The sequence below is a fragment of the Palaemon carinicauda genome, chromosome 6 (genome assembly GCF_036898095.1).
Source record: "Palaemon carinicauda isolate YSFRI2023 chromosome 6, ASM3689809v2, whole genome shotgun sequence".
Taxonomy (NCBI): Eukaryota; Metazoa; Arthropoda; class Malacostraca; order Decapoda; family Palaemonidae; genus Palaemon; species Palaemon carinicauda.
The window spans coordinates 20,952,344-20,967,401 of NC_090730.1; the positions used below are offsets into that span (position 1 = coordinate 20,952,344).

The window sequence follows — 15,058 nt, forward strand, 5'->3', positions numbered from 1 at the left end:
GCAGCCATTGCCTGGCCCTCCTTGGTCTTAGCTTGGGTGGAGAGGGGGCTTGGGAGCTGATCATATGTATATATGGTCAGTTCTCTAGGGCATTATCCTGCTTGATAGGGCAATTTCACTGACCCTTGCTTCTGCCATTCATGAATGGCCTTTAAACTCTGAGATGATTATCATGGAAAAAAATTTAATTAATCATTTGTGGAGACTTCAATCTTTAGTTGTATGACGCATCAAATCATGATGCTTCAGCATTTAGTGAGTTATTGGAATCATATCATTTGGCAAATGATATTGACTGTGTAACTACTTTGACTGGTTATATGCTGGATTTAATTTCAAGTGATGGAATGAATAACATTTTATCTTATGTAAATGTAGAAGAAAAGTGCACTACCTCTCCAGTGCACAAATTAATTACGTTTAGATTACCTGTACAGAAACACGCAGTGGTGAAGAAAATAAACTTTCGACATAAATCAAACTTTTCTCCTTGTGTATTTATTGAAGGAGTTACAAAGAAAATAAACAATGATATCAGGATTATCTGTGATCATGATAACCAACGTTTGTTGGAGGCTATGTGTGTTGACAGCCTTATGACCATATATAACAGGGTGAGTAAAAGTGAATATGATACCATGTGTCCACTGATAGGAAATTATTATTATTAAAGGCCTATCTCCTTGGTTTGATAGGGAGACTTTAGAGGAGAAGAAAGTGACGTAGAGAAAGGAAGTGGAATCTGTTGAAAACTAAAAGTACATGGATGGAATGCAAAACTACAATATGCCAATATCATTACCTACTAAGAAGGAAAAATAAGCGAATACAGAAGGTCCCCAAAAATTCGAATTACAAACACTCGGAGATACAAACACAACTCCAACTGAAAATCAGAAAGATAAGATAAAGAAATATTGTAATAAACCAATATTATATAATTTAATACAGTAAGCAGAACAACATTATGATAAATATCTATGCATTACTGTTCACGAAAAGAAAATTAGAGCCATTGAAAAGCTCAACTACAAAATCAACGCCACTGAGGCAACTATAATCTTCAATGAAAGGGGGTCTACTTCTCAGAAATAATAATAATAATAATAATAATAATAATGATAATAATAATAATATTTCATATGAAACCAAACTATTTGTTGAGTTTTCCAGTTGGAAATCATAGGCATGGGATTAAGTCTAGGCCTACCTTAGGGCAAAATTTTACAAAATTTGACTTACAAACAGCTTCCTGGAACCCATTAGTTTGTAAGTTATGTAGCTACTAAGAAGAGAAAGACCCGTGAACCCACAACAGACATAATTATGTTATATAGTCTCCTAAATTTTATTAATAATAAAAAAAGAAAAAGCTACTAGAGGGCTACAGTGACCAGGAACTATCAAACAATTTTCTAGAATTCTTTAAAAACAAAAAAGAAAATATGATTAGGTTATTTAAAATCTTTCAACATCAGATTAATGCTACACCAGATACAAAGATAAAACTAACGAGATTCTATAACACAAAACGAATTCACCGGGATCATTAAGAGCGTAAAAAAAACATACAGTAACTGGAGAAGGAAACTTTTTTTAATCTTGCCGATAGGAAACTTTTTTTTTTTTTAATCTTGCCGATATAATTACAAGAATAGTAAATACAAGCGGACCTAGAATTTAGCAGACCTAGAGTATGCTGATGATGCTGTCCTTGTTAGCAGAACACCACAGGATTTGCAATGCTTGCTTACCAGAATGCATGAAATATCACACGAGGTTGGGCTGAAGATAAATAGAAGAAAGACTGAGATGATGAGAACGGAGTATGCAATGGAAGATGAAATATCATTGGAAGAAGAAAGAATTAATGAGATAGAATCATTTAAGTATTTAGGAATTATGATCTACAATACAGGGTCTTTAGAATTAGAATTTAGTGAAGGATTGAAAAAAAGCAAATCAGACAATGGCTAGGTTAAGTAAATTTTGGGAATCAAATCGCCTGAAGTTACATATAAAAATCCAACTATATATCAGTTTAGTGAGATCGGTGTTACTCTATGGACATGAGTCATGGTATGATAATAAAACAATCTCCAATGGATTTAGATTTGAGAACAAAGCCCTCAGAAAGCTATTGGGAGTTAATTGGCAGGACAGGATTAGAAATGAAACCATCCATCCTTAACACGGGCCCAAACCATCTCAGTCGTGACACTCTTATCATCTCTGCAATCTTTACTGCGCCTGCCAGTCTTATTTAATAGTTTTACAATCTTTCAAACGGTGATATTCCTATAATCTACCTCAGTTCTTCTTCTTCTTCTTCTTCTTCTTATTATTATTATTATTATTATTATTAATATCATTATTATTATTACAAGCCAAGCTACAACCCTAGTTGGAAAAGCAAGATGCTATAACCTTGAGGGCTCCAACAGGGAAAAATAGCCCAGTGAATAAAGGAAACAAGGAAATAAAAAAAAACGATAAAAAAGTAATAAACAATCAAAATAAAATATTCTAAGAACAGTAACATCAAATTAGATCTTTCATATATGAACTATAAAAACTTCAAAACAATGAGGAAAAGAAACAAGATAAAACAGCAGGCCCGAATGTACCCTCAAGCAAGAGAACTCTAAATCCAGACAATAGAACAGTGGAAGACCATGGTACAAAGGCTATGGCACTTCCTAAGACTAGAGAATAATGGTAAGGGTTTGATCTTACAGTGTCCCTCTCCTAGAATAGCAGCTTGCAACAGCTAAAGAGTCTCTTATACCCTTACCAAGAGGAAAGTAGCCACTGAAAAATTATAGTGCAGTAGTTAACCCTTGAACTAAGAAGAATTGTTTTGGTAATCTCAGTGTTGTCAGGTGTTTGAGGACAGGAGCATGTGGAAAGAATAAGTCAAACTATTCGGTGTATGCGCAGGGAAAAACAAAATGAGTCGTAACCAGAGAGAGGGATCCAATGTAGTACTGTCTGGCCAGTCAAAGGACCCAATAACTCTCTAGCGGTAGTATCTCAACGAGTGGCTGGTTCCCAGGCCAACTTACTACACAACAACACTTCTCTTGTTGATAGATCTTGACTTTCAGTTTGATTGGCATTTTGTTATCACATACCATTCCTGCTACCTCCCTCCAGTTTTCCCGTGCTGTTTTTATCTCATTCTCAACTTCAGCCTCATATCCTCCCTTCTCTGAGAAATTACTATCACCAACAATTACCATTCGGTCGAATATAATTTGTAAATCAATCGTTATCTTGAGATCGAATTCCTCCTTTTCCATCTATCGATTTTCATTGATTTATTTTCTCGATTCAGAAGCTCATTGTCAAGTTTAATGTCAATTCTTTCCACCCTCAATTCCTCATCTTTCATGACCGTACGCCCAACAAGATTTAGGTTGGATGGCAAATGTTTATATGCATTTTTTGGTTCTCATTTATCATTCGATTCCCTCATATCTGAAATATCTTAGACTTTACATACAAGTATAAAAGCAAACTCTCTCTCTCTCTCTCTCTCTCTCTCTCTCTCTCTCTCTCTCTCTCTCACACACACACACACACACACACACACACACACACACACACACACATATATATATATATATATATATATATATATATATATATATATATATATATATATAAGAGAGAGAGAGAGAGAGAGAGAGAGAGAGAGAGAGAGAGAGAGAGAGAGAGAGAGAGAGAGAGAGAGAGAGAGAGAGAGAGAGAGAGGATTCTCTTGTTTGAGGGTACACTCGGACACTATTCTGTTATATTCTTCTTCCTCTTGCTTTTTTGACATTTCTATAGTTTACATATGAAAGATTTATTTTAATGTTGTTACTGTTCTTAAAATATTTTATATTAATTGTTCAATACTTCTCTTGTAGTTTATTTATTGCCTTATTTCATTTCCTCACTGGGCTATTTTCCTTGTTAGAGTCCTTGGGTTTATAGTATCCCGCTTTTCCAACTAGGGTTGTAGCTTAGCAAGTAATAATAATAATAATAAAAAGGATTGTCGACAACCAATCACCATGACTGTAACATCCAATCATCCAAGTCCTTGACATTATTTACATTACGTCAACCGGTCAACAATAACAACACTCCAGTCTCCATGATTAGTAGCAGCAGGTTTGCTAGGTTGGCCTCTTTCAGGCCAAAAACCTCAAATTTGGCTTTTTTAATAAATTGGTCAGCCTTTAGTAGACTTTAGTATCATGCAAAGAATAGGTTGGCCTTAGATGCTATATATTTGGCCTTTAGTACTAATGGGTTGGCATTTTAAAGCTGCAGTTGATTAGAAGTTGGCCTTTTCTCATTTAGAAAACTTGGCAACTCTGAGTAGCAGTGAATTTTAGTGTTAACCTCGTGTATTGTCTTTGGTGTTAACAGCCAGTGTTGCCAGATATGGAGATTTATCCCTAGATTTAGGAATTTTGGGTGTCTACTGGGGATATTCTGTACAAATTTCTATGAAGAAGAAACAGAAATTAGTAAATCTTTATATTGTTGCAATTAGTTTACTTGCTCTCTATATGAAATATTGTGATTAATTTCTATACGATTAAAGCCTACATGATCAGAATAAAATATATTTGTGGAAGTGGGGATTTTTGGGTTGTTTTGGGGGATTTTTTTTTTTTTATCAAGTTTTGGGAATTTTTACTCTAATCCATCTGGCAACATTGTAAACAGCAGTGACCAGTCTCACCTTGTCTTGGAGTACAGTAATATACTGTGATTGTATTCTTGTGATTTGCAGTGTTTGTGTTAAATTACTTAGCAATTTCTTGCACGATTTTCGTTATTTTCATTCGGTTTCTAAAATTACGTAAACGGAAACTACTGTCTCACGAATGGCCGAAGAAATATTGGTGAGTGTTCACATTTTCTTCGTGAAATGACAACTATTTATTTTTCATTGTTTTTTGTAAATTTGAAAGGTAGACCTACTGGCGTATTATTATTACTATTTATTTGAATACACGAGCGAGGATATGAACAACGACACATGTTCAGTAGCAGGTTATGGTTATTTTACAATGATTTAGTGATTTTATAAGGATTTTGTTGGGAAAGGCTATTTACAAATCTTAATGTAGAAGGATTAGATTAGAGTAAAGTGCCAAAGGGCCCCGGAGATAACTTATCCTGCTCGGTGTCGGGTAAAAAATATGGTAAATGTCTAGGAGAAGGCCGCACCCGTTTTTCAAGTATTAACGACGAAAAACGGCAAAACACAACCAGATTATTGTTGCACAGTGCATAGAAACATGAGGAAATGAATAAAAAAGAAACTAAGACTTAACTCTTACACACAAAATGTAAGCATAAACCTACTACTACAATTATGGGGGACCCCAGTGGGAAAGCGGGGATTTTGGGTGGGGGGAGGAGGAGAAAAGTGATTTTTCGGGGCACTACCGAACCTAATACAACTACCTACCCTACCCTGGGGGCCCTGTACCCCTACCTAGGCCTACCGAGGGGGCTCCGCCCCCCCCCCTGTGACCCTCCCTTAAGGCCACAGTAATTTTCAGGGTACCACCGAACCTAAGATACCCACCTAACCTAGCCTATGGGGCCCTGTACCCCTACCTAGGCCTACCGGGGGGGGGGGGCTTCGCCCCCCCTGCGACCCCCCCTTCGTTATACTATCACCATTATAATATATTCTATAAATCAATGAAGCTTACCTTAAACTGTTGGTTGGTAAAGATGTGCTGCTGCTTTGAGGAAAACGTGAAGCCATTGCGATGGTTCCCTGACATGCAACTTGAAGTAGGAAGTGGCAAGGTACCTGACGAAGTGTTTTTTCCTCCTACCATATTTCGGCACTAAATTCTTCACGTCCCGCCACTTCCTCTCCACAGTATTGGCATGAGCCTGTGTCTGGGGATCAACGAAGTGAAGGCTGTGGTTAACCGTCAAATGCTTAAAACCTTCCTCTGCCAGACAGTTATAAGCTCGCCAACAGTCCGAAATTATAATTGTGCCTGGCTCGATCCTCTCCTTAATCAGCGAGAGCAGGGTGTCACGATCCCGGGTTTCCACGGGGACCAGAAAAAATTCACGTGATTCTCGGCAAATACCACCAAATACCCACTGGCCGTCTATTACTCGGCCAACATTATATTTGCGTTTGCCGAATTTGGACTCGTCAATTTCTACTGTACAATTGTGGCCGCCAATTTTCTTGCTGCGCCTTAATACCCAATTAATTACAACTTCCCTGCAAAAAGAAGACCAATCACAGACAGTACCTTTATTTAATTTCAATTCAGAAATGGCCACATCGTAGCAAAACCAGTTTTGAACCCACAAAACTATAAATTTTAAATTAGTTTCAATGTCCAGTTTTCCTTTGGAAAACCAGGTACCCACAAACACCGACACTTTATATGAACAACGCTTACGTCTACGTCCTTTCGTAATGTAAGACTTGTCACACCTAAAACTATGTTTCTTGTAGTCAATCCTACACACTTCCTCACAATGCGGACACTTTTTATTTTGCAAAATTAAATTGTGTCTCTGGCACAAATCCACAAGTTTTTCGATTTTCCCCGAATAGGCTAACACAAATTCACCGTAACTTAAGAAACAGTCGGCACAAGAAACGGGAATTTCAATTTCTTGTGCAATATCAGACGACGTGCTTGCTACGGCCTCCATGTCTAGGAACGAAATAAAATGGCTGGGTAAGAAAATGTATTGTCGCACTGTGATGGGTAAGAAAATGTATTGTCGCACTGTGATTGGCCAAACGTGAAGACGTCATTGGGAAAGAAAATGTATTGTCGCACTGTGATTGGCCAAACGTGAAGACGTCATAGTGCACTAGTTTGTCTGCGGATTATAGTAGTTACAGGGCTCATTTGAGCAAAAATAAGACACAGTCAACAATAACAAGAGACTTAGAAAAATCTGGGAGGAAGACAAGAGTAGCGTGAGTTTGATCGTCGATATTTCGACTATTAATGATTTTCACTAAATTATCTCACTGGTATACCATTACATACATACATTCCTACATATTCTAGTAAAAATAAATTGAATATCAGTGTTATCTTCATGCGGCCCTCTCCTAGACATTAACCAAAATTATTTAAATATGTAGCTTACAAATAGTAAAATAGGCTACCTTAAAAGAAAGTTATACAAATGTGAAATATACGTAAAGCTTAGTTTTGATGTGATTTCGACATTAGTCCTATATGTCAGTTATCAATGTTTGGGTACTTCACTACAACCTTAATAAAAGTATGACTAGAAACCAGAATGGGAAACTAGATTACCTGTGAGATGGGTTTGTTAGGTTTGTGAATGCCAAGATGTTTTACAATACCATATAGGATACTTAAAAATAGAAGGAAAAATAGTATTTGTATCCAAATGTAGTTCTTGATTATTCCTAGTTTAGGTTAGTTGGGATGGTCCAAGTTTTAACTAGGTTATGTCTTGACTGAATTTATGTGTTTTACCCTTTTCCATTCTATTTCTCTCCACCCAAATACTCTCATTTTGTATTGGTGATCTCCATTATTGCTAGACAAAATAGCATTGAAAAACTATAAAAAAAAATCTAACTTGTTCATATATGTTCTATAATAGATATAAAAGTAATCTTTACTATTTAACCTTTTTTTGAAAGAAAGTGCTGATTGGTACATATAGGTACAACAAAACCTCCTATCCAATCCTACAATAGAATGTTGGGTCCTAAATGGCCTTTGTGCTCAACCTACGAAGCTACCGTAGTATTTCTTAACAAGTGTGGTGTGGTATGGATAGGAATTGGGTCTAACATAACCTTCTCTAACTTGGCGTAACTTATGATGTCAGGGCCGTACATGGCCTGAATGGATTTGGTTTAAACATCCGGATCCCTTTAAACCATTTGAGGAGTGGGTTATAGTACTTTCAAGGATGTATCTAAACCTAACCCAACCTAGGGTGCCCTGCCTGGCCAGTGATGATGGTACTAGTTGTTAGAGATGTGTATACTAACTTAATCTAGGCACCATGTCCTACCTGACTGGTGATCCCACTGTTTTCTCCACTCAACCATATACTTCCTGCCTTCCTTAATTTTTGAGGGTTGCCTTGTGAGCTTTGAAAGTTTAGAACAATTACTGTAACTTCTTTTGTTTTTATAATAGTTGAAATCGTATACCTTAACAGTAAAAAGCCTCGCCTCTAGTTGGTTGAGTGACATTGGTTTTGCAAACTTTTAAGTTGTTCCATAACTGAAATACAAACCTTAGCTATTTACATAGGGTTTACTTTCGGCGTAGCTGAAAGGACGAGCCATTAGAATTTAACGAGGGTGTATTACCCCCCGCACTAGTTAGCAGGGGGGTAGGGGAGTGGTAGCTAGCTACCCCTCCCCCCTCACACACCGGTGAACTGCCCCACTTCACTTTTGGCTTGGACAATGAACAGACGTCTCTGTCCCGTCCTCGCTTGGCAGCCATTAATGCTTTGTCTTACTAATTACTTACTTTTCTTATACTTAATGTATATGTAAACATTCTTATGTTTATGTATATATTTGAGTATAGAAATACAGTAAGTTTCCTTTTCAGTGTTTGTGCTGTGTGTGTGTGTGTGTGTGTGTAGGAAGTCCACTCATTGTACGACAACTTCTCCGTGTGGTCTCAGGTCACTACGGTGACTTTCATGGGTCGCGATCTCTCCCTTGGTCCTTCGGTCTGCCTTCGGCGGGCGCCGTGGGGAATCGTCATCGCTGGACTTTACTTACTATATGTTTCTCCGCTGTTCCTCCTTCCCTACGGGGAACTTGGTCTATCAGCGTGGGGAACTTGGGAGTTTTGTTTGACTACGGTCTCTCTCTCTCTCCCTGAGTTCGTTCACCCTTTTATTACTACTACGTATTACGGTAGCTTCCTTCCCGTTGCGGGTTGAATTGTTTCTCCGTTTATTTTGTCTCGATTATTTTTTTATTTAAATCTAATTGTATTTGTTAACTTTTCAGCTCTGTGTAGAACGCTTCCCTTCGGGGTTCATTCGTTCTTACTATTAGTAACATTTTTAGTTGAATTACATCTTTATAATTGTTATAATTCTGTTTTGTTACAGTTCTCCGCCTTTCCCCCCCCTTCCCGTGAGTGTCAGTGGGGGAGGAGGGGGCATTCCTGGTGCGTAATTCTTATGTTCTTTTCCCTCTGGTTCCTCTTCGGAGTTCCCCCGGGGGAATTAATGTTAATTAATTGTTTTTTGTTCCGTAACTGATTACAAACCACGCTATTTACATGGGGTAATTACTTCGCCGGCTTAGCTGAATTGACGAGCCATAAAGTTTTAACGAGGGTTTCCTACCCCTAGCTACCCCTTCCCCCTCACACGCACTGGTGATTAGTTCACTTTACTTTTGGCTTGGAGAAACGACAGACCTGTCAGCGCATACCTCTCTGTTGACTGCCATAATTTTGTTTGCTTTTTCTTTTCAATGTGTGTGTGAAGTTGGCCTCTATTACTCCTTATGCGTACGTGGCCTGGACTTCCCGGCCGCCCTTGTGGGACCTTTATGTCGGCCGTGGAAACGGATCCTCACTCCTTATACCCTCAGTGTAGGGGCCAACGGTGTGATAGGTCTAATTTGTGCATTGAGTGTAGGGAGTGGTCTACCTCCTAGTGGGAGAGGTTTGCCCGGCGACGTAAGAAGAAGGCTAAAAGGGATCTTTCTCCTTCCGAGGCTTCTCGGAAGAGAGAAAATCCCAGGTCTTCTTCTACCGCCGCCCTCTCCTCCTCCGGAGCTCCCACTCGGGCGGCCTCTTCCGAGAGGCCGGCGAGTGGTAGTGTAGACCGTAATGTTGTTGATGTCATTAACCGATAGCGTTGTGAGGGAGAGGTCGTTGCCTCCCAAAGCGAGGCGGCTGCCCCTTCCCCCTCGGAGGAGGTGTTTGTTTCTAATAATGATCTTTTTCAGCTTTGGGCTTCCTTTGGACTGCAGGGTTCGCCCTCCAAGGAAGTCCTGTTTGACATGATCAAACAGGGTGCGGCCGCCGAACAATCGTCAACTTCAGCGGAGATAGATCCTCTGTCTGTGGTTGACGTTGTTGTTTCGGAAACATCCCGTGGTTCTGGCCAAACACCCGTTCCTGTGGCTGCGGTAGCGGGAGGCTCTGTCTCCCCCTCCGAACATACTTCAAGGGCGGAGCTTAGTCCTACGGTCTCTCCTTCCGTTGAGACTCCCTCTCGGGGGAGTTCTCTGGTAGAGACGCCTCTTCGGAGGCCCATTGATGGTCAGCCTGCTGATCCCACGGCCCCTCGTGGGTGTATAAGGCGGAAGGCTCGTCCTCCCCTTCGCCGTAGAGGCCTTCCTTCCCCCTATTAAGGGGTTAGGAGGCGCCTCTTCGGCTCGTCATCACCACAGTCCTCTGCGGAGGAGACGACTCGCCGCTCTCCTGTCCTGCCTGCTACCAACCTAGACCTCTCCGGGGATCGTTCGCGATCCCCTTCGGAGGATGGTCGTCCTTCGGGACAAGGTGAACTGTCGCCCAGACCTTCTACATCCAAAGCTGCTGACGCGCTTTACGCGCCTCCTGAGACTGCCACTGCACAGTCTCCAGGCCCTTCGGGGTCTCAGGGACTTGAGCGCAAAACTGCGCCTCTCGCCCTTAAGCGTAAGGCTATGCCTGCGCACCCTCCTGCTGTCGTTCCTGATGTTCCTGACATAGCGCCTCGGCGCTCACCCTTAGGTGTTCGCGCCACTGGTCCTGTTTCGCGCCAGGGTTCCCCTGCGCGCCCACCCCCATCGGCGCCCCGTCGCCCTCCAGCTGTTCCTGAAGTAGCGAGCAAGCGCCCAACTGCGCAGACGCGCCCTGCTCCTGATATAGCGCTGCTGCGCTCACCTGCGCACACGCGGCCAGTTCCTGATATGGTGCCTACCCGTCCACCGATGCCCCAGCGGCCTCCTGCGCCTATGCGCCCTCCGGCACCTCGGCGCCCCCCAGTTCCTGTTTCATAGCGCGCGGTCCAGGAGGTTCCCGAGTTGGCGCACAGGCGCCCTCAGGTTCCTGCGGACTCGTCGCGCCCCTCGGGGGATGGACGCGATACGCGTCCCCGCGCGATTCCAGCTCCAGCGCTTACGCGCATTTCAACACACTTACGTGTTGCCTTGGACTCATCGCGCCCACCTAAGGAGGTTCGCGATACGAGGGAGGTTCGCGATGCGTGTCCGCGTGCAGTTCCTGCACCAGCGCCCACGTGCTCTCCAACGCGACCATGCGTCGCGGCGACTCAGCGCGTCGCCCCAGAGGTTGCCAAGACAACGCACGGCCGCTCACGGCCGCCTATGGAACCGCGCGAGTCTGCTACAGACGCGATCGCGCGCGACGCTCCAATCTCGCGCCCTGTTCCTGCTACACGCCCCGTGCCTGTATTTAAGACAACAATGGTTGCCCAACTAACTCCAGAGCGCCCTCACGCGGCTCGCAACGCTCAACCTCCAAAGCAGGAAACCCCGGTGCAACCTGTTCCTGATGTGCGCTATGCGCGCCCACGATCGCCAGCACAACTAGCGCTCCCACAGGCGAGTAAACCTGTCCTTCCCGACCGACGCCAAACTTCTCGCCCCCAGGCCGCTCGCGACCCTGCTCCAGCGCTATTGCGCCCTCGGCCGGTTCTCCCGGACACGCGCTCAGGCGCCCCCGTTATCTCGCACCCTTCGGAGCCGCACCAGGTTGCTGCGCGCCTGTTCAGCCTCCTCCTGTTCCAGCTCCTGATCACCTACGCACTCTCGCTACCATGTTCCCGCTCAAGCTGCTGTGCGCCCCTGCGCTCACGCGCCCGCTCTGTCGCCAGCGCGCCATCGCTCCTGACCATCCACCTGCGCCCCATCGCGCCCTCGCACCCGCCCCCGCGATTTTCCAGCATCGCGCTACCCATCCACGCGCGACCCTGCTCTGGGCCCGATACACGAGCCCCAGCGCGATCGCCGACCGGCGGATTCTTCCTTGTCGTGCTCCCCTCCCCGCAAGCGCAGACCAGCGCGCTCGCCAGAGGGTGAGCGCTCCCCGGACAGGTCTAGGGATTCTTCTCTTTCAGCCTTGCAGGCGAACCCTCGTTTGTCAACTCCTCCTAGGGATCTCTCGATCCCCTTCCCTCCAGAGGGAGTGTCAGACAGCAGCCCTGGTTTGACACCCTACTCAGAGCTCTCGTGCGGGCGATTAAGCCAGCCCTCTCTGATTCGGGTCGCGAGCCAGCGGCAGCTTCCTCCCCCCTGAAGAGGAAGAGAGAAGTCTCTCCCGTGGATCCTCCTCAGAGGCCTAGGCTGTCCCCGCGCAGATCCTTACGCAAGGCTCCTACTCCCCCTCAGACCTTCTCGCCCTCCCCTGCGGAGGAGGAGTACCCCTCCTCAGGAGAGTCGGTCGAGCAGGAATACTCCCCCATCGCACCAATGGAGGAGGTTCCTCCTCTTCCCGAGAGGTCGCCTCGTCCCGAGAGGTCGCCTCGTCCCGAGGTGGAGAAGGACCTGCCTCCTTCGCTTCTAGAGTCCTGTATCCCGCCCAGGAGGGAGCGTAAGGACTCTAAGACGATTCCCAAATCGTCAGCTAGGATCAGGCAGGAACAGCCTAGGGCCGTCGAGGATGTCCACGTGTCCCCCCAGGAAGAGCCCCTGGGGACGGGAGACTTCGCTGCAAGTCCGTCAGGAGGAGAGCACCAGGAGTCAGAACATGCGTTCTGGCAAGTCCTGACCCTCATGAGGAACCTTAATGGGATCCCAGACCCTGAGGTCCCACCTCGTGAAGGGAAGGACACGGTTCTGGATCGCGTCTATGGCACTCAGAAACCCTCTAGGGCCAGCGCAGCTTTGCCCTGGTCCCAAGGGATGAAGAGTCCCAGAGACAAGATCGAGGGCCAGCTCGCTGAGCTTGCCTCCTCCAGCAGATCGAGTGCAGGGAATAAGCTCCTCCCTCCTCCTCGAGTCCATCAAAGGAGGTACTTTGAGATCCTCGAGGAGTCTTCGCTGAGTCTTCCCTTGCATCACTCCGTGGAAGAACTCACAGGGGGAGTCCCTCTTGAGAGACTCTCCAACCGGCACGTGTCCTTCTCAGCCACTGAGATCCAGAGCCAGGAGAAGGTCATCAAGTGCACCATGCAGGCCACTTCATGGCTTGACATCTTGCTGGGGTCTCTGGGCATCCTGGTGCGGTCCGAGGACCTCTCCAAGGAAGGCCCTGGAAACCTTCCTCCTCTCGGGCACTCGGACCATTGAGTTTCTGTCCCACCAAGTCTCGAGCTTGTGAGCCAACACGATCCTCAAGCGCCGGGACGCTGTGGCCGAGAGGTTCCACCATAAGGTTCCCAGCGCGGAGTCTAGCAAGCTCAGACACTTCCGTTCTCGGTAAGAGTCTCTTCGAGCCTAAGGACGTGGAGCTCACTGCCGAGAGGTGGAGGAAATCCAACCAGGATTCCATCTTCCGTAGGGCCCTGACATCGAGGCCCTACAAGCCTCCGGCAGTCCAGCAGCCCCGTCCTGCCAAGGACACAAAGAAGACGACCGTAGCAGCGAAGCCCAAGGTGTCTAAGCCCTTTCCTGCCAAGAGCAGGAGGGGCAAGAAGTCCTCCAGGGGAGGCAAAAACCGTAGAGGTACCGGCCGAGGCCGGAAGCGCTAGGGTTGGCAATCCCCCTGCATGTCCACCAGTGGGGGGAGGCCTTCAGAGTTGCGCAGCAAGGTGGCAGCAACTCGGGGCGGATGCCTGGACGATTTCCGTGATCTCTCTAGGGTATCGCGTCTCGTTTCACAGCATCTTTACCTCCCCTGACAGTGAATCCAGTGTCGTTGAGCTCTTTTGCCATGGGATCGACTTCATGTGCACACTGGATCTGAAGGACGCGTACTTCCAGATCCCAATCCATCCGTCTTCAAGGAAGTACCTGAGATTTTGCCTAGACAACAAGATCTACCAGTTCAAGGTGCTGTGTTTCGGTCTCTCCACAGCTCCTCAGGTGTTCACCAGAGTCTTCACCATCATCTCTGCATGGGCTCACAGGATCGGCATCTGTCTCCTTCGTTATCTGGACGACTGGCTGATCCTGGCAGACTCGGAGGCGTCCCTTCTTCGCCACCGAGACAAGGTCCTCGAAGTTTGCCAGGATCTGGGGAACGTGGTAAACCTTGAGAAGTCCTCTTTGCAGCCCTCTCAGAGACTGGTATATCTAGGCATGATCATAGACACCAATCTCCACAAAGCCTTCCCATCAGACGAAAGCATAGCAAGGCTGAGGAAGGTTGCAAAACCTTTCCTCAATCGAGAAGAATTCCCAGCCCAATCGTGGCTTCGTCTCCGCGGCCACCTCTCCTCTCTGACCCGTCTCGTTCCCAACAGTCGCCTCAGAATGAGATACCTTCAGTGGCGACTCAAGTCCCGGTGGAGTCAAGGACTCGATTCTCCTGATATCCTGATTTTTTTCTGGTCCTCGGGCGGTTATGCTCTTGGTGCTGAGCTACCGCTTTTGTAACCATGCTTAAGGGGCTGAGCGGTTGCAAGGTCGGACCATGGTGTTCGTGTGATTATGCTCTTGGTGCTGAGCAGTCGCACTTGCAGCTACTGTACGCTCAAGGGGCTGAGCAACTGCAGGAGCTCTTTTTCGGAGGGTTGCTCTTTATGGTCAGCTTGCTGATCCGACGGCCCTAAGGGGCGCCTTCTTCAGTTCTCTGTCTCTTCTACGAAGTGTTCATCTCTCTCGTTCGCGAGAGAGGACACTCACAGAGACCCCTCTTCGGAGGACTCCTCTGCTGTTGTTGCTGAAGGCTCAGTTCCCCCCTCCGAACATCTTCGAGGGGGCAGCTGAGTCCAACGGTCTCTCCTGCGAGTGTCTCTCCCCCTCGGGGGAGTTCACCAACAGAGACTCCTCTTCGGAGGACTGATGATGGTGCTCCTGTCCGTGGTCGTCCTCATCTTCAGCCGTAGAGGATCGTCCTCGACGAGAACAGACAGTTGCTGCTGCTTCTCTAGACCTGTCGGCAGTTCTTTCGCGATCTTCGACACCTGCCAG

At 45.8% G+C, this 15,058-nt stretch overlaps 1 protein-coding gene across 3 annotated transcripts in view; it reads left to right on the forward strand.

Annotated features, from left to right (window-relative positions):
- The first annotated feature begins 4,762 nt into the window (after positions 1-4,762).
- LOC137642051 (thyroid hormone receptor alpha-like) overlaps positions 4,763-15,058 on the forward strand; it is a 202,215-nt gene continuing 191,919 nt past the window's right edge. For 2 of the 3 annotated variants that reach the window (XM_068374616.1, XM_068374614.1), the window contains exon 1: positions 4,763-4,904. In XM_068374616.1, the coding sequence (XP_068230717.1) occupies positions 4,887-4,904 (18 nt within the window). In that variant the 5' untranslated portion in view covers positions 4,763-4,886. The remainder of the gene's footprint in view (positions 4,905-15,058) is intronic. The other variant, XM_068374615.1, reaches the window with a different exon arrangement.